Source organism: Syngnathoides biaculeatus, chromosome 3 (assembly GCF_019802595.1).
Source record: "Syngnathoides biaculeatus isolate LvHL_M chromosome 3, ASM1980259v1, whole genome shotgun sequence".
NCBI lineage: Eukaryota > Metazoa > Chordata > Actinopteri > Syngnathiformes > Syngnathidae > Syngnathoides > Syngnathoides biaculeatus.
Window position 1 is genome coordinate 21,277,710 of NC_084642.1, and position 20,410 is coordinate 21,298,119.

At 41.2% G+C, this 20,410-nt stretch overlaps 1 protein-coding gene across 1 annotated transcript in view; it reads left to right on the forward strand.

The window, feature by feature from the left end:
• Window positions 1-371: 371 nt before the first annotated feature.
• Window positions 372-20,410, forward strand: part of igf1rb (insulin-like growth factor 1b receptor) — a 91,964-nt gene continuing 71,925 nt past the window's right edge. The window contains exons 1-2 of the mRNA XM_061814775.1: window positions 372-1,325; window positions 18,483-19,040. Coding sequence (XP_061670759.1) covers window positions 1,235-1,325; window positions 18,483-19,040 — 649 coding nt within the window. The 5' untranslated portion in view covers window positions 372-1,234. The remainder of the gene's footprint in view (window positions 1,326-18,482; window positions 19,041-20,410) is intronic.

The window sequence follows — 20,410 nt, forward strand, 5'->3', positions numbered from 1 at the left end:
CCTCGGAAAAATACACCCTTACCATCGTAAGATTATGACTTCATCACACTTTGTTGTCCTTGTAACAACTAGTACTTTATTCTTAAAAAATATTAGATTGTTCTCAGAACATCCTTTTTTTCTTAAAAAAAAAAAAAAAAGAATTTGTGATTTAGTACGTTGCAACTTGATTTCCCGTAAAAGGTAAAATTTAATACGCCAATGGGGGGGGGTGTCAGTAGAAAATGTCTCTGGAGTACTCTGGGCCCAAGAGGTTTGATAACCCCCCCCCCCTTTCATAGGCTACGTTTTAGTGCTGGTTCGGCGCGAAGTGATCCATTGCTTTAAACGGTGACGATCTTTGCGAGCGGCGCTAGTGTTTACAGGCAGACTGCAGACCGAAGCGAGGCAAGGAGACACCGCGCCGGGCAAAGCTCGTCTACCGACTGAGGGCCATTATCGATGTGTACCCGTACCGGTGGTAAAGGACGTTTAAAAGTATATATCGGTCGCAGCCTAGTGGTGTACAAGAGGATGAATTGCAGCCACAACAAAAACGCGGTGAGTCCGTACTTGACGAGCGGCTGAAGGAGGGAGAGGAGGAGGAGGAGGAAGGAGGAGGAGAGGTAGACTGCGGTCTCCGACAAACGCACGCGCTTCTAGGCGGATTTTTTCCCTCCTAACCATATCTGCTCCTTCACGCAACAGGACTGTTTTTTATTTTATTTTATTTTGACATGTAATTCAAGTTTTCAAAGGGAAGGTTTGACTCCGGATGATACAAGCTCCAGCACCAGCGGGACGTTATGCGCCCGCCACCCCCCACGCCACCACCACGACATGGAGCCTGAAGATGCGGATTACACAGGAATCCCCGCCGCTCCCCTGAGTCGTACCGGTCCCGCCGCCCTCACCTGCGCCGTGTGCCTTTCGCCGGTGTATAGGACCAATGTGAAGAGATTTACACCGGGGCGAGTGCGTAAACCCTGATTTTTTTTTTTTTTTTTTTTCCCCGAACTGGCTTTCGTGACTGCTAGCTCGTGGCTGCTAGCCCATTAGCTCCATTAGCCGGCTCGGGGCTAAAAGGCGCAGGCTGAACATTTAAAAGGCTTCTTCCCCCACTCACACGTCACCCAGAAATAACCCCGAGAGCTCGTTACGCGGACTGACGGACGCCCCCTTCCGCAACCCCTTCCACCCCGTCGACGCGCATAGTTATTTACAGGTTTACGGCCGAGGATTGACGTCTCCGGGAATGAAGGCTCGAATGGAAAGGAGCCGCTTGACCTTGTTTTGGGGTCTGATGCTGGCCGTGGTGTCCTGCTTCCGGCCAGCTGCAGCAGAGAGTAAGTCATGCAACACAACCTCACATAACGAACTAAACAATAAACGCAGCGCTAGATCGATTAAAAACGAAATTTTGTGGACTACGTTAAATTGTGAGACAATGCTATGCCGGTTGCTGCGCCTTTACCCCACGTTTTCCCGACTCATGGTATTCTTGACGTTCATGCTGTTATTTTGTCTGTTTGTGGACTTAAACTTGATTTAATTGTTTTCATACATAGATTATTTAATGCCTTATTTGTCTCTCTACCGCATATTTTGTTAATCATACAAGTATTTCCCAAAATCAAAGGCAATATTGAGATCAAAGGCACTCTGACGTCATTGCTTGAATATCATAGTTTAGCAACTAAACGGACTTAACTGTGTACTCCAGTTAGTTAACCTTTGACTCGAAAATGTTCTGCAATCCATTGAGGGTATCTCAAGAACTGGAACTAATGGGAAATAGACATACCTGAAGTAATTTAACAGCATGATTGTTGTTTCAACGACTGTTAAGAATTGTCCCACAACTGTTTTTTGGAGGGAATGTAAAGTTTTGGGAATCTCCCGGAACAGGAACTAATGCTAGATAGCCAACTGGCCAGTGACTCAATGGAGAAAGTCAGTCAGACTGCAGATGAAAACCACTGTGTTGATTCTGACTCACCGTGTAATGAGGTGGCATCCGCAAATATGTGGAAGGTATCAGTAAGCTCTGCGCCAAAGCAGATCGAGACTTAAAAAAAAAAAAAAAAAAGTGAAAATTAAAAGATAGTGGATTGAAAAGCCTTGCCATAGATTCGGGTCAGCTGCAAGTGGGAACTGCATGCTGTACAAAACATTCAAACCAAAACCGACACTGGCGCTACATATTGTCACTATCCAATGAAAAACAATAGCCCTCTACTTTTTCAGCCCAGATACTCACTGAATAGAATGAAGTCCGAAAGAAAAAAAAATACGAGCCCCCATGAGCATTTTTTAATGGAAATTAGATATAAATGTCCATGTCTATTATAACAGTACGCAGAAAAAAACTCTTGAGTCTGTGGCAGAAATTAACCCGAAAGTTGTCTATTTTGTTTTGAAGTATACATATTGAGTGAAATCAGACTGCCCTAACATGACTTTGTAAAAACTCATTTGGTTGTACCCTTGGGATTGTTTAAGAAATTGAGTTCTTGTCACCAGTTTCAATAAATGACTTAAAATTGATGGTCATGCAGGATGACTCAAGGAACCATGGTCGAAATTGGACTTTAAGTATACAATTTTGGTGTCAAGTTTCAAGGGCTGCTTTGATGGACCCCTACTAGGGAAGTCTCCCTAATGAGCCCTAATCGAAAGTAGTGGATGATGTGTTCAGGTTCATGATGCAATATATTGTCATTGTTCCTTAAAACAGCAAACATCAGACTGCGGCCTTTGATATACAGTTTTCAAAAAATGACTCAATACCTGATTGGTCCATCATTGGTAGTATACTAAGTATCGTTAAATATAGTTTTCTGAGTCTGAATTGTTATGATGGCAGTTTTGAAATGAAATGTATTCTTAAATGCTACCTGAATTTTTCTTTTAATCAAATTTTGCTTGGTGTACCCTAATTTCTTGTGTATAATGTTGCCCCCAAACACACACACACACACACACACACACACACACACACCAAACTTATCAAAAGTCAATAGTGCCTATTACCCACAGGTATAGGAGAAATTGGAAAAAACTTCCTTCCTTTGAAAATATGCCCCAATCTGGAGCAGGAGTGTCAAACTGGCAGCTTGCGGGCCATTTGCAGCCCGGGAGACGATATTTTGTGGCCCCCACCTAAATATGAATGTTTAATGTTAGTGCGAGCCTTGAGTTTTACGTGACTGGCACTTTTACAGTGATGTGTGCGGAGCTGACGAACCTACCATTCATGATGTCTCTCAGGGGTGTGACATCGACCTGGCCTAATGCAAACAGAGAAACATTTTTCAGTGAGTGAAAGTTATAGCAGGTTTGCCCCTGAAGTGGTTTTTTTTTTTTTTTTTTTTTTTGTAGTTTTGCACACGTGTTTTACACCAGCGTCGTCTTTCATCTTATTTTGTGTTCAAAAATAACAAAAGATGTTTGAGAACATGGGATTTTGATATCATTTCTAATTTAAATTGCACGTGCGTCCATGCACTCCGAGGCTGCGGCCCTCAGCCAGGCTCTGCCTCCAGTGGCCCCAAGATAAATTGAGTTTGATCTAGATAGAGGTTATGAAAAAGCTGTACACTTTTATTCCAATATGCCACCGCAACCTAGAGGTTTTGAAAAATGTGTAGACTTACATTCTTATACAAATATACATAGATCTTAAGAAACAGGTGTAGACTACACTTTAATTCTAATATAACAGGGGTACGTATGACTGCATATATGTGCTGTACACTTGCGGTCATAAGTTTCCATACCTTGGCAGAATTTGTGAACTATACTTTTTTTTTTTTTTAAACGTCACGGATGACTGAACAACTGTCATTCATTTCCTTATACTTCTTTTAACAATGGTGCTTTTCTGAAATGGTTGACAGTTAAACTTGAATCGCATTAAAATACAATTGTTAAGAATTGTACCCATCTTACAAACTCTGCCTGGGTAATCAAACATTAGAGCACAGCTCTGTTTTTTCATTTTTTTAAATAAAAGTAAGGCTATGACTGCTTTACTGATTTTGTGCGCCTTATGGTGTGCAAAATAGCGTACTTGTGAAGTTAAAGCAACAATTGCTTTCAACAAAAAGTTGCATGGGTAGCGAGTCTGTGTTAGACTTCACACTCTAGTCTTGACTTTCTGCTGTCCCTCTGTATGGTCGCCACTTCCCGCTTTCTCCCATGTCATGATTGCCACTTCCCCGTTATGGTTGGCACTTTTTCCCCACATTATGGCCGCCAGTTCCTGATATCCCAGCTCTTGCCTTTTTTTCACCATCCTTCCTGCTTTACCCCTGTTATGATTATGACACGCTGCTATCACAATTGTTGTGATCACCACAGTCTATCCTTTGTGCTAGGGTTCTAAATTCTCATTACACCCTCAGTACGCCTCTGAAATGGCATGTTCACTTCTAAACCCAAGTGGTGCCTTGGTGCCTTAGATGCATACTAGTAAGGGATGATAGATGTAGAGAATTTAGAGCTAATCAATTACAAGGGCTTTTTTCAATAGCAAGGGGAATTCTGCATGTGTTGCATGTTACCATCCATACTGTGAACTGGGGCCTCATCCCGCTCTCAGTGGCACATTGGGGAGGGCTGGTGGGGTTGAACCAGGGTCTGGGGCGTTTAAAATAGAACAAGCCAAAGTACATTCACACGCAAAACAGACTGAGTTCTGTTGATCGGAAATAGTGAGGAGCCTGTGAAACGGTGCGTTACAACCTTTTGCCGCTATCCCCTACCGTCACTTGACAAACTTGACGCTTCTCTCCCTGGTGTCGCTATCATACATTATATTTTCTCGCTGTTGAGTCTAAATGTCTGACTTAAGCTTCATTGTGTGACTATATGCTGTACAGTGATACATACAGTTCATTTATATCTAGAATCATTAATTCCACAGCGTTGACATCATGTAAGGTTTGTAAATTCTACAGGAAAGTTTTAATATTAACTGGCAGACAAGTTTAGGCAGTGGAGAACGAGTCTAATAATAATACGGAACAATAAAACTCGTTTAAACATTGCAGTTGAAAATTTATTGGAATGGCAACTACAAAAGTGACCTGAGAGCCCTGTCAATCCAGAGGTGATGGGAACAAACGGGGATTGGAAACTTACCAATATAAAAACAAACGGGGATTGGAAACCTACCACTGTAAAAACAAACGGGGATTGGAAACCTACCAATATAAAACCATGAACAGAAGTGACACTTGACTACTGGCAATCATCTCTGACAGTCATAACACTGAAATGGTTGCTAGACACTGGACTCAAGTCCTTAGACACCTTGAGAACCTTTCTTGTTTAAATAAGTTCACTTACTTCACTGTAACATAACTTCATCCTTTGATGCTGGTTGAAAACAGGTCTAGTTAGCCGTTCTTAAGGCTTGTTTATACCAGGGTCATGACAGAAGTCATACAGTGGAACCTCGTGTGACGAACTTAATTGATTCTGTGACTCTGTCTGTAACCTGAAATGTTTTAAAACCAAGGTAATGTTTCCCATTGTAATAAATTTAAATTGAATGAATTGGTTGCATCCCCAAAATTAACTTATACCTATATTTTTTCACAATATTCGGTTAAAAATAAATATACTGCAATCTTAGCTAATGAACATCTGTGTTTAAAGCAAAAGTCTGACTTCATCTGGGTCCTGACGTAGCGAATTGTGATGTTAATAGAATATAGCAAGAAGTGCTCTTACTCAGCAAAAGGAAATGACAAAAACAAGTATGTCTGACCAATCTCATTTTTATTGTATGAAAGTGGGATCCCCAGATGGCAAGGTATTTTCCAAAGCAAGTAGTATTTTGAGGACAAGGCCATTTTACAAGACTCCTGGTTCCGGGCAACATTCAGGAACATTTAAGAAACATCATCGCATACCCAGAAGTGTTTGTTCTTTTTTGCTTTTGTGAGATAACGTGATCATGTGATATTTCACGATCAGCTGTGGAACGGAGTCTTTGTGTCTTTTGTTGTCGGACAACACTACACACAATACGACCACAACTCTCCTGCGCTACTTTGAAAAGCATATTATTTAAAAGTGTTATGTCAGTTCTTGCATACAAATAAACAGGTGACTGGAGTGCCTGCCTATCCATCCAGGTGTAATTAACAATCAAATAAAGTTGTAAACTACCTATTTCACAAAATATCTGTTTGAGGGTGCTTCTAAACTGTACCAAATTTTGACAATCCCAGCTGGAATAACTCATGAAATAAAACCTCTGCATGACTTGATGACAACTGGACTAAATGGAAACATTTATGATTGCTCCAAAAGCTAAACAGAGTTTCAGTTTTGTTTGTAGCTCAGATTACTTTTAGCTTCTGATAATCGCCACATACTCAAATGTTCTGGTCATTTGTATTTGATTGATGTATACCAGTGAGCTGCATGTGCTAGATACATGGATCCACCACACTAATTGACAAAGTAATTTGGTGGTTTAGTGATGAAGAATTTTTGGGGCTTTGCAATTCAGACTGGCTTTTTTTATACTATGCACTTACTTTTTATATTACTCAACAAGTAGCACTGGTCTTGGTTGTCATGGGAACAAAAGGTTTTCCTGGCATTGGCCCAACAGTAGAGTGATTAGCGTGAGAAGTCATATAGTGGCATAGCGCAGAGCCACCGCCTCAAACAAAGCTAATTTCTGCACAAGTCCCAGAAATGGTGCTAAGTGTATGGAATTTTCACTTTTGGGGGACCTTGACAGCTGTTGTTTGTAAGACACCTAAGAACTGTTTCAAATTTTCACAAAGTTTAAGATGTTCAAGGTATCTGGTGGTGGGAAGGAAGGCTGTTGGGTGGTTCTTATCACAGTAGGTTGACCGATTAGTTGTTTGGGCACATCTTTACACGGCTTTTCCGAGTAGATTTCCTCTCGATTGGCCACGGACAATCTGGCTGAAGGGAAGGTTATCAAGAGTAAATATGTGATGAAAGCTGACCGGATAAGCTTGTGTACTCAGCTGGATTGAACTGAAGAGCAGCGATCAACCCTCGACACCTGCCTAGTGCCGTAAACCCTTGAGTGTTTTCACTCCAGTCCAGTACAATTGGAAATGGTTGCCATGAAAGAAGGACTACAGTAGCATAATGAAGTATCACACTGCTCAACGAAAAGGGAATAGTGGAAAGTTGCAACAATATTTGGAACAGTGGGAAAATGGAAAATCATGGCCTTAAGAACAGGGACAGCAAGAAGTCATGACCATAATGGGAAACAGTTGGAAGTCACAACCATGACTGGGCATAGAAGGAAGTGACAGCCATAATACAGCCTATGACAGGAAGTTGTTACCATCACAGAGGGTTTAACTGTCCTTCAGCTCAATGAATATGTTAGATGTTTTCAGACAGGTGCTTCACTCTATTTCCAGATGAATATCATGAGACCCCATGTGCCATAATTTAATACTGGGAAATTGAACTACAAATTAACACAAAATCAGTACCAAGATCAGGACAAAATGCAATGAAGCAGACAACTGTCTTTTGATAACCACATTGACAGTATGTCATTCCTCATGCCAAGGGAACAAATCCAAGATGAAGGACTTTAGGTTCTTTCCTTTTTCTAGAGTTTGAGCAGAATTTGGTTTGTCTTGAGATTCTGTTGTGCAAATGTGTCCATTGTGTCCTTGAAGGTCTTCTTCTTCTTCTTTCCGTCTCTGAGAGAACTTTTTTTTTCACTTTTATTACAGTGACCCCTCAGCCCAATTGTATGTGACAGTATCTTGAAAGAGTACATGTCATTTAAAGATGTGTGACATTAACTGCATGTTATTTACAGGGACATATTAGGCACTTGTGATAAAATAGTGAAAGGAAACCGGGACATTACAACCATAACACAGGGATAGGCTGATATTGCCCACTATAACCCACTAGATCTGCTATGGTTAATTGATTAATTGACAACTAATGACTTATAAACTTCATTGTTCAGAATTTTTGATAATTCATTCATCCTTAGGGACCTTGTTTAACTTGAAATTATTATTTCAACCTCTCAACACTGTGAATAATTTGATCATATTATGATAGCATTAAATAATAATTAGGTGGCACAGTGGCACTACTGGTAAGAGGGTTCAGGTTCCGGACCTGCCTGTGTGGAGTTTGCATGTTCTCCCCGTGCCTGCAGGGGTTTTCTCCGGGCACTCCAGTTTCCTACCACATCCCAGAGACTTGCATTTATTGGAGACTCTACATTGCCCCTAGGTGCGATTGTGAGTGCTGTGACTTTTATCTGTCTCCATGTGTCCTGCGATTGGCTGGAAACTCGTTCACGTTGTACCCCGCCCCCATACCCGATGAGAGCTGGGATGAGCTCCTGCACTCCTGTGACCCTTGTGAGGATAAGTTGCTCAGAAAATAGATGGATATTAATAATTTATATTTATCATAACAATTAGAAAGACTAGCTGTTTAAAAAAATATGACATTTGCAAAGATCATTTACTTTACAAAACAGTTAACATTTCTGCCCGTTTTCCGTTGTTACACACCAAACCAGTAATTGAATCATAATGATTTTGTGTGTACATTTTTAGTCACTGTCAATTTTTATTCAAATATTTTTTTCTATAAAATCTTTTTGAATAAAGAAATGACAATTTTGTTTTTAAGTCTTACTAATTGACGACAAAAAAATTATCCACAGGCTAAAGAATGATCAAAGTAATCATTAGTTACAGGCCGAGTTGCTTTCACTGTAAAATTAAGCCGCTGTCCTCTTCACTGGTGGTGATTCCTGCTCTCCACTTTTGTGGTCATAACTTCCTTTGAGCTCCTCTTATGGTTGTCTTCCTGCTGCCCTCCCCACTATGGTCACAACTTCCCGCTGTCCCACCAGTTTTGCTTCTGATGCAATGTTGGAAAATTCCTGGGATGACTTCAACTTCCCCCTGTAGTAGTCCTACCTGATTGGAAAAACTCAAGGGTTTTCACTACCATCAAGCTTGACTGGGGTAGTTTCCATGAAAGACTGACTCCAACGACGTAATGTAGTACATTTTCACACGTCAGCCTGTCATTGTTGTTTGAACAGGTATGCGGGCTGTTGACAATCTTTTCTGAGAAGCAGATTATAGAGAAAGGACATTGCTCCCATACCAGCACACTGACAGGCCTACCATCTTTAGTTTTATAATGGCACACTTAGGAGAAAATCTAAACTCTCAGCGGCTTCTATTTGAAGCAGAACAAAATGGGGGTGGGGGGGGTGTAAGCTTCCCGCACTTTTCCCTGGTCATTTGTGCGAAGCCACTTGGTCCCAATTAAAGAGTAAATGCAAACAAAGCACATACACATTAACAACATTTTGGGGATGGCACCGGTCCTGCTGTGAGTCACAGGCCTGGCGTCGGTTAGCTTTTTTCACATTGAAGTCATTCGCCTGCTCAGGGGTTGAAAGAGGTCAGCTTGTCTGCGTCATTTATTTAGCGCGACAAAACGTGCTTTTGTGCTTTGACTACAGGAGAGTGGTAGAATCACTTGGAGTAAGACTTCCCAGTGAAAAATTGGATGCTGAGAGTCCTTGGTTATATTAGTTTGAAACTTTTAGAACCAGTGAAAAATGACCTTTACACAAAAAATGTCCCATTTACTTTGCTTTTTTGTGTTCTTGTTTGTTTTACTATAGCTCAGTCTGGCTTTGTTTGCACCACGTGGATTTATTTAGCTATAGGGATGATATGAGAGAAACCTAAGCTTTTCAGAAGGTGTGTGTCTCATTACATCTGGCATAAAGGTAGGACAGCATTTCAGAAAAAGAACATCATACCAACAGTCAAACGTGATGGTGGACATGGTCTTGGACTGCTTTGCTCCTTCAAGACCTGGACGATTTGCTGTGATTTATGTAACATGTCTTTAACCAAAAGTCATAAAGGAGAATGTTCAGCCATCAATTTTTGAGCTCAAGCTGAAACAAAAGTGGGTTCTGCAGCAGGGTAAATGGTTTTGAAGTGGTAGTGGCTTAGTCAAAGTCCAGACTTGAATCTGTCAAAATATTGTCATTCACTCAACTCATTTCCTTTTACAGAAAATGGTTGATTTCAGTTGTTGCTGGTGAAACTCCCCCAATTAGTTATTAGGTTTAAGGGGCCATTACTTTTTCGCACAGTTTAGTGTTTCTGAAATAAATCAAATCACCATTTGAATAGTGTTTTAAGGTCACTTAGGTTGCATTTGTATATGTTTACATTTTTTTGATCTTAAACATTAAAATGGTGTAACTGCAAAAACATGGGAATTTGAGGAAGGGGGCAATACTTCTGCACAGCACTGTACATGTTTTTAGGAATGTGGAAGAAATTATGTGTGGGAATTAATTGTGTAATACATCTAAAATATTCAACTATCCATTTTCCAAACCGCTTATCCTCATCAGAGTTGTGGGCGTGCTGAAGCCTGTCCCGGCTATCTTCGGGCAAGAGGCGGGGTACACCCTGAACTGGTCGCCAACCAATCACAGGGAATGTAGTGTATAGACCAGACCTGGGTATACTACGGCCCAATGGCTGACCTTGTCCGGCTCGCATGAAGGCAATGAGAAATGAGGAAAGGAAAAAAAAAAGTATGCCGTGGATGGAATACAGCTGTGTTGCTTTTATTTTAAAAAGTGTTACGCTTCATTTTTCGTCCATATAGACGCACTGGCAAGCGGTGGGCTGCAAGTGTTGGGAAACAGCAACAAGTGATCCTAGCAAGGTTACCCTCAAGATGTGGGCCCACGACAAGAAAAGAATTATTGATAACGAATCCTGTGTTTTCAAAAATACATGGACTGCCAAGTACTTCTTTACAAAAGGTAAATCTGTGTGCTTAATTTGTGGTACACAGGTTGCTGTGTTAAAAGACTACAATTTGAATCGCCACGACATGACCAAAGATTACGGTAAATACAGCAATGTTTCTGATGAAGAGCACGGAAGGGAGTTGCTCACAAAACGGTGAAGCCAAGGAGGATTTTTTACAAAATGATGCACACCCAGAGATGCAGCCCTCAGGGCAAATTATGTCATTTCTCACATAGTTGTAAAAAAAAGTAGGCCGTTTTCTGACGGAGAGTTTATTAAGGGGTGCTTATAGGACTCTGTTTCGCTGGTATGCCCAGAGAAAAAGGGAGCATTGGAGAACATGCCATTCTCCCGATGCACTGTAACGAGGCAGGTTGAAGGCATCGTTAGAAACTTGGAGCTTCAGCTGAAGACGAGAGTGATGGACATTGATGACTGTATTTTTCTCTGGCGTTGTATGAGAGCTGCGATGTGTGTGACACTGCCCAGCTGCTCATCTTCTTACGTGGGATAACTGCAGACTTTCAAATCATGGGGGAGCTAGCAGCCAGGAAATCTGTGAAAGGGACCACAACTGGGAGTGACTTGCTCACAGAGCTAACTACATGTTTTGACAAGTTAGGACTGAAATGGGACAACCTGGCAGGTGTGACAATGGATGGTTCTCAAAATCTGACTGGGAAAAATGTTGGACTTTTGAATAAGATTTGATCAGGTGACATAAATTAACCCTGTGTAGAAAATGAAATTTTTACATTGGTATTGTACATCGGGAGATATTGTGTAAATCAGTGGTAAAGCTATGTTAACCATGTTGTTGATGCTGGAATTAAAATAATTAATTTGATCAAAGCCAGAGCATTAAATCACAGTTTATTGCACTTGTGGAAGAAAATGAAGCAGAAAATATAAGCTATCACTGTACCATCAGGTCGCTCAGCCTAGGCAAAGTACTGAAAAGTGTCTGGGTCTTGAGAGATCAAATTCAAGAATTCTGTGAGAAGAAACGATGTGTCATCCCACAACTTTCAGATGAAGAATGAATGACAGACCTTTGATTCCTTGTTGATGTGAGTGCACTGTTAAGTGAACTAAATGTCAAACTGCAATGCAAGGGTGTAATGAATGAATGTAATCAAATGTAGAGTGCCGTGAAGGCTTCATGAGAGTTGCAGTTTCTCTCAAGCCAAGTGGAGAACAACATTCTCACCCATTTGCCAACATTAGCTGATCTTGTTGCATCTTTTAATCACCTCCACAAGTATTCATCCATGTAAGAAGCAGTGCATGGGGAGTTTTCAAGCAATATCAAGATTTCAAAACGGTAGAGAGTGAAATGGGTGCTCTTTTCTTTTTTTTTTTCTTTTTTCTTCATCCTTCAACTCCAGTGTGGATATTGCACGAAGTGATGTTCAAATGGAACTCATTGAATTGCAGTCTGATGCACTTCTGGCAGAGCACTTCAGGTCAGTCTCACTGCTGGATTTTTACTCTTCCCTCAAAGAGGAGAACTTTCCACACCTGAGAAAGCATGCTCAGAAAATTGTAGTCCTCTTTGGATCAATTTACATATATGAACAGACATTCTCAGTGATAAAGTTCAATAAATCCAAATCCAAATTATCTATCACCGATGACCACCTCTCAGCTGTCCTTCGCAGAACCTCTTCAGACATTCAGCCAGTTTCATTCAGTTTATGAAGATTAACAAATTCAAAATGAATTGCACTGATGTGATTGTTTTTACTGCATCTGCAAGAGTATTTTCTCATTTGACATAACACAATTTCACAGTGTTTTACTGTACTTTTTTCCCCAGATTTCCAATACCAAGTATTCAAATATAGTATTTAATGCATTTTACATTGGGACAGAGTTGAGAATTAAGTTCAGGTTATCAATGTTGTGGCCCTCTCTTTAACACAATTCTGGTTTCTCATGTGGCCTCTTGTAAAAATTAATTGCCCACCCCTAGAATAAACAGACATTCATACTTACATTCACACCTACAGAGATCGTAGAGGCTTCAGTTAACCTAGCATTCATATTTTTAGGATGTGGGAGGAAATTCGAGTATCCAGAGAAAACCCACACAGGCACGTGGAGAACATGCGAATTCAACACAGGAAAGGCTGGATTTTAAGATCGTCTCTTCAGAACTGTGAGGCACATGTGCTAACCAGTCATTCACCGTCTTTCCTACGTATAACATAAAAATATTAAAGATAAATAACGTGAAAAATTAATATTTTCATCCTTGTCAGTGTCAGGAAAGAAAATTATTTCCTTCTATGAATTGGTTGTAGGTTAAAGTGCTTGTCTTAAAGGATGGAAAAACACAGCATCCATCTATGAGGTCACTTATTGTTTGCAACAATAGCAAATATTTGGTGGGGCTGTAAATGATTATCAAAGCACTGTGTGGGTCTTTTCCAGTATTATAATTTGCAAAAGCATGTCGAGGAGCTCAGGAATAGGTTGGGCTGCCAGTGGAAAGGTTCGGCGTGTTCTTTTCAGACCAAGAAATAAAAAAACTGTTCCCGGCTCCCGCCTCCAGTAGAGAGGGAACATTTCTCTTTTCTGTCAAAAAATCAGCACGCTAGGAGAACATATTTGATTTTCTTCGCAGTGGTTCAGCATTTCTCATATATTTACCAGTCAATGGGTGCTCTTTTCTTTTCTTTTTTTTTTTTTTTTGGGTGGTAAGATTATGTGGGCATGGGTTTATTATCACATTGAGGATAACGTAGCCAAAACCCCCAAAAAGTTGTTCTCGGTGACTCACTGAACTCAAGTTTAGAACTAAAAAGCCACCTCATAATTGTCCTGTTTCTGTTGCCTTTTGCCCATGTTCATTCAGGTGGGAGTATAAGAAATGCTCCATCTGTCATCACCACCACCATCACATACACAGCTTTGTGTTGACTTAAAGGTCAAGTGTCGTCAAACAGATGATTTTTGGTGTATTATTAATGGAAATCCCACAGCCAATATGGTCCCATGTGTTTTTTCACCACAAAACATGATTTTGATGTATACAGCTTTTTGTAACTCCCGCCATGAAAATCCTGTCTGGGATTTGTTTTCTAGAAGAAGCAGAAAGTGACGTAAAGAACAGTGGGGCCCCCTCGTGGACTCGTTTGTTTCCATTAGTTTTACCTCCGTGAAGATAGCTCATTGTTCCTTTGTGTTAGCCAAAATGCCGTTTCATCGTAGGTGCATGTCCACTGTGAGAGAGATAATCTAAAAAGAAAAATCCAGAAATCACAATGTATGATTTTTTTTCTTTTTTTTTTTTTTTTTTTACAATTTTTTTTGTGAAACAGCTGCAAATAAGTATTTGTACACCTATCTATCAGCTAGAATTCTGACCCTCAAAGACCTGTTAGTCCGCCTTTAAAAGTCCACCTCCACTCCATGTATTATCCTGAATCAGATGCACCTGTGTGAGGTCGTTAGCTGCATAAAGACACATGTACACCTCATGCAATCAGTAAGACTCAAACTTGTAACATGGCCAAGACCAAAGAGCTGTCCAAAGACACCAGAGACAAAATTGTACTACTCCACGCGGCTGGAAAGTGCTACGGAGAAATTGCCAAGGAGCTTGGTGAAAAAAGGTCCACTGTTGGAGCAATCATTAGAAAATGGAAGAATCTTAACATGACGGTCAATCTCAATCATAGTGGAGCCCCATGCAAGATATCACCTCGTGGGGTCTCACTGATCCTTACAAAGGTGAGAAATCAGCCCAGGACTACACTACAGGACTTGGTCAATAACCTGAAAAGAGCTGGGACGACCGTTTCCAAGGTCAATGTTGGAAATACACTAAGACGTCATGGTTTGAAATCATGCATGGCACGGAAGGATCCCCTGCTTAAACCAGCACATGTCAAGGCCCGTCTTAAGTTTGCCAATGACCAATTGGATGATACGGAGGAATCATGGGAGAAAGTTTTGTGGTCAGATGAGACCAAAATGGAACTTTTTGGTTATAATTCCACTAACCGTGTTTGGAGGAAGACGAATGATGAGTTTCATCCCAAGAACACCATCCCTACTGTGAAGCATGGGGGTAGTAGCATCATGCTAACGGTGGAAATTGTGTTTGTCTGCACATGGGATGGGACGACTGCAGTGTATTAAGGAGAGGATGTCCGCAGCCATGTATTGTGAGATTTTGGGGAATAACCTCTTTCCCTCAGTCAGAGCATTAAAGATGGGTCGTGGCTGCATCTTTCAACATGACAGTGACCCGAAGCACATAGTCGGGAAAACCAAGGAGTGGCTCCGTAAGAAGCATATCAAGGTTCTGGTGTGGCCTCGCCAGTCTCTAGACCTAAACCCAAGAGAAAATCTTTAAAGGGAACTGAAACTCCCTGTTTCTCAGCGACAGCAGAGAAACCTGTCTGATCTAGAAGAGATCTGTGTGGAGGAGTGGGCCAAAATCCCCCCTGCAGTGTGTGCAAACCTGGTGAACAACTACAGGAAATGTTTGACCTCTGTAATTGCAAACAAAGGCTACTGTACCAAATGTTAACATTGGTTTTTCTCAGGTCTTCAAATACTTATTTGCTGCTGTATCACACAAATAAATTGTTAAAAAAATCATACATTGTGATTTATGGATTTTTCTTTTGAGATTATCTCTCTCACAGTGGACATGCACCTTCGATGAAAATTTGAGACCCCTCCATGATTTCTAATTGGGAGAACTTGCATTATAGCAGGGTGTTCAAATACTCATTTTCCTCACTGTATATAATACTTAAATACTTAATTACCATTACTGCTGAGTGGTAAATGTTGAAGAAGGAGGGGAGGCTGTGAGAGCTATCGCTAAGGAAGTTTGTGCATGTAGCCCTTGCTAGCGGTAAGTTCCTCCTCCTCAGCATCCTTCCCTTTCTGCTTTTTCAAAGTTTGGAAAAAATGTGCCTTTTCCTAAATACAATAGAAGAGTAAGATATGGCGGCACAGTGGCGCAGCTGTAAAGCGTTGGCGTCACAGTTCTGAGAACCGAGGATTAAATCCCGGCCCTGCCTGTGTGGAGTTTGCATGTTCTCCCCATGCCTGGGTGGGTTTTCTCTGGTTTCCTCCCACATCCCAAAAACATGCATTAAATGGAGACTTGACATTGCCCCTAAGTGTGATTGTGAGTGCGACTGTTGTGTGTCTCTATGTGCCCTTCAATTGGCTGGCAAACAATGCGGAGGAGCAGCAGCCCTCCACTGAACCCATCCTGGATGACCAAGCTTCTCACCCTATCTCTAAAGGAGAACCAGGACACCCTGCGGAGGAAACTCATTTCGACCACTTGTATCCGGGATCTTGTTCTTTCGGTCACGACCTACAGCTTGTGACTATAGGTGAGGGTAGGAACATAGATTGATTGGTAAATTGAGAGCTTTGCCTTTTGACTTAGCTCCCTCTTTACCACAACAGATTGATACAAAGTCCTCATTACTGCAGACGCTGCACCGATCTGGCTGTCTTTCTTCCACTCCATTCTTCCCTCACTCGTTGAACAAGACCCAAAGATACTTGAACTACTCCACTTGGGGCAGGGCCTCAAACCTGAGCCAGAGCAGGCATGCTACCCTTTTCCAACTGAGGACCATGGTCTCAGATTTGGAAGTGTTGAGTCTCATCCCAACTGCTTCACACTCTGCTGTGAACCGCTCCAGTGAGAGTCGGAGATGACGGCTTGATTAATCCAACAGAACCACATCATTTGCAAAGAGCAAATATTCCATGCTGAGGCCACCAAACCAGACACCCTCTACCCCTCGGCTATGCCTCGAAATTCTGGCCATAATGTTATGAACAAAATCGATGGCAAAGGGCAGACTTGGCGCAGTCCGACTTGTTGCCGGCAATGCTGCCCAAACTCTGACACCGGTCGCACAGGAAACAAAAAGTCCATATCAGGGGGTTCGGTACCCCATATGCCCAAAGAACCCCCTACAGAACTCCTTGAGGGGCACGGTCAAACGCCTTTTCCAAGTCCACAAAACACATGTAGACTGGTTTGGTGAACTCCCATTCAACAAGGCATCTTTGCAAGTGGACAGTTATTCATAAGATTTTGGAACATGATTGGCTTCTGCATCCTTTTCTGCACAGTGCAACATTGGCATAGAAACAGATGACTATGTTCAAAGAGGTTCTCCCATCCTGATACACATTGAAATTAAATTTACGTGAATAACAACATTGTAAAATGTGCAATGAATGTGTGTGTGTGTGTGTGTGTGTGTGTGTGTCCTATGTGTATGTGAGTTTGTTTGTTTAATAGGTGGTTTGATCTGGGATGATGCTTAATGTGGTGACTTGTCGACATCCGAGTGAGCTCGTGCAGTAAATCAAGAGAGCAGCATGATTGGACTAGGTGGATGCTAATGGGAAACAATAAGATCAAGGCAGGGCTGCCCTTTTCCAGCCGGCACTCCCAAGTGTACATGACCGTCGTATTTATTTTGTCACGCCTGGCAAACATGTTCTGTCAACAAGTGCATGGGCCAAGTGTACTGTCAACATTTGAAAAATGTATTGGATAAGCCTGGTATTGTAAATAGTGCTCCAGTTCAGGAATGAACTTCATTGTTTTGTTTGTTATACGTTAAGTAATCTCTGTTGTGAAGAATGTAAATAAATAGGATAAGACAGCATATAATATCATATCAAAAGTTTTGAAGGGTAATGATTTGTCTTTTTGTTCATCTATCCATTTTCTGACACACTTATCCTCACAAGGGTCACGAGAGTGCTGGAGCCTATCCCAGCTATCTTTGGGCAGGAGGCAGGGTACACTCACAACAGGGTGTCAACCAATCGCAGGGCGCATAAAAATGATAAACCATTCACGCTATTCTTTTTTATTTTCAAATGCCCCTTATAGTGTGCTGTATTTTTTCATTTTTTTATTTGTACCTTATTCAATTCATATTAGTTTTTTTTACGCTGTTCACATATATATTTGGTTAGGTTGTTGCTATTCATGTTCGTTAGTATATGGGGTTAACTCATTCACATGATTTTAAGTACATTTGTTTGCCCATCCATCCATTTTCTACACCACTTATCCTCACAAAAGTTCTGGGTATGCTGGAGCGTATCCCAGTTAACCGATGGGGAGAAGCATGATATACCCCGGACTGGTTTCCAACCAGTCGCAGAGCACATGTGAACTCGTTTTGTTAGTGTGTTTACATTTGTCTGCTTGTTTATCAATTTGCTAGTTCCACTGACCGTTTACACATTCAGTAGTTCATTTGTGTGCTTCTTAGTAATATTATTAGTTACATTGTACCTTTGTTAGTCCATTTCTACATTTCATCATTTGTTTTTTTATTTTGTTAAGCATGTGAGTTAGACAACTCGCATGGTATTCAGTTTGTAGTCTATAATCATATTACAATGTTGGGGAAGTAATGACCTTTTCATTCATTCCTTAGTTGCACTGACTTTATTTTTGTCTTTTTAAATTTGATTTCTATCTAAAAAATGGCTTGATTCCAATCTGCAGATTTCACAACTTTTTGCTGCCAGGATCGGTGTCTAAATTCTCCCAAAAAATCCATGTAAATCCTGCTGCACTGGGAATTTATGGTCCTAATTTTTTTTTTTTCACTTCTCCACCCACAGTTTGCGGCCCAAGCATTGACATCGGAAATGACATCAGTGAATTCCGGCGTCTGGAGAACTGCACAGTGGTAGAGGGCTACTTGCAGATCCTCCTCATTGGTGACAAGAACAACAATCAGGAGGTCTTCCGCTCGCTCAGCTTCCCAAAGTTGACTGTGATCACAGACTATCTGTTGCTTTTCCGGGTCTCCGGCCTGGACAGCCTGAGCACGCTGTTCCCCAATCTGGCAGTGATCCGTGGCCGCAACCTTTTCTACAACTATGCCCTAGTCATCTTCGAAATGACCAGCCTGAAGGACATTGGTCTGTACAACCTGCGTAACATCACCCGTGGCGCTATCCGCATTGAGAAGAACCCGGAACTGTGCTACCTGGATTCTGTTGACTGGTCACTCATAATGGACGCGGAGTTCAACAACTTCATTGCCGGAAACAAGCAGTCCAAAGAGTGCAGTGACGTGTGCCCGGGGATCATGGAGAACAACCCACAATGTCGCAAGACAATGTTCAACAACAACTACAGCTTCCGCTGCTGGAACTCAAACTACTGCCAGAAAGGTAAGAGTGACCAAACTAAAGCTGTGGCCATAAGTCACCGCTTTTTTTTTTTTTATATTGTTTTGCACTTTTACTCTCGGCTGCCCTCGACACGGCAAAGAAAAGCTGTAGTGAAATGCTTTCAATGAAGTGCCTCCATGTGAACAGGCCCTTTGAGATCCTTTATGACTGCAGTCTTTTCCATGAATCGCTATATCTGCAGACATGTGCTGTGAGTGTGGCTGTTTTTGTATGCCTGGCTCAAGCATTTAAAATTTATGTAGTTTAATTGTTAGCCCATTAGCATGTTTGGTAGTTTGTTCATTCGATTATTATCTGGTTAGTTCATTGGCATATGTGTTCATTCAGTGGTTTGTCATTTTGTCAGTTTGTGTAGTTTGTTGGTCTGTTGCCCCATTTGTTTATTTGTAGTCTGTTGATTAATGAGTTCACAAAAACATGCCCTTTCATTTTTATGACTACGGTGTTTGCAATAACTTGCTTTGCCTTTGGCTATCAACATGTCTGTGAGTGTGTATGTGTGTGTCTGTCTGTCGTGTTTCCCTGGTGACAAGTTACCCCACTTGCAGACTCAGCATGTTGATGTTTTTGTTCATGTGATGACAAAGAGTCGCAGAGCAGGGTCAAGTTTGCATCGGATGCTAATGTTTCACACACAAGAAGGTCTGCTGCTAAAAGGACGAACTGGGACCTAGGAACTTTTTGGAGGACTGTTGTGTATTTGGAATGCGAGGCTATTGTCCCAATTTATTTCCGGGACAGTAGTTTTTGGAATAGGCTGAGTTTATATATTTGGATTATAGTGGTATTTTGTCAATATGTTCTACCCTGATAAACATCTAGACACAAGGAGGTCAAGCGTAACAGGAAGGCGTCTGATAAATGTGTTCTTTTTGCCTGTAAACTCTCCCATGTTGAGTCTGTGAGACGTGATGTTTGTCAGAGAGGTGCAGGTGAGGAAGGAGGCCAAAGAGTCACAAGTCAAAGGACATTTTTGGGGGGATTATGATTGAATATTTGACTCTGTGAGTCACAATAACGTGCAACTTTTTTTATTAGCACCTTTTCTGTGATTATAGATGATAGGAAAGAATGCAAATAAACCAGAAAATAATACTAAAAAAATCAAAATAAGGGTTTTTTTGGGGTGGGTGGGTTGGGTGGGGGTGTGTTAGTCCAAAGATGCTAGTGCATTAAATTAGCTAGCTTGGTTTATATAACAACAATATTGCTCTGCATGCAAGTCTGTTTACATAGTTGGTTGTTAGTGTGTTAGTATATTCGTTAGTTCATTTGAGGATCATTTTTTGGTCATATTTTTTTGGCACATTTTTTTTCAATACATTTCTCAGCCCATTCTCATTTCAGTT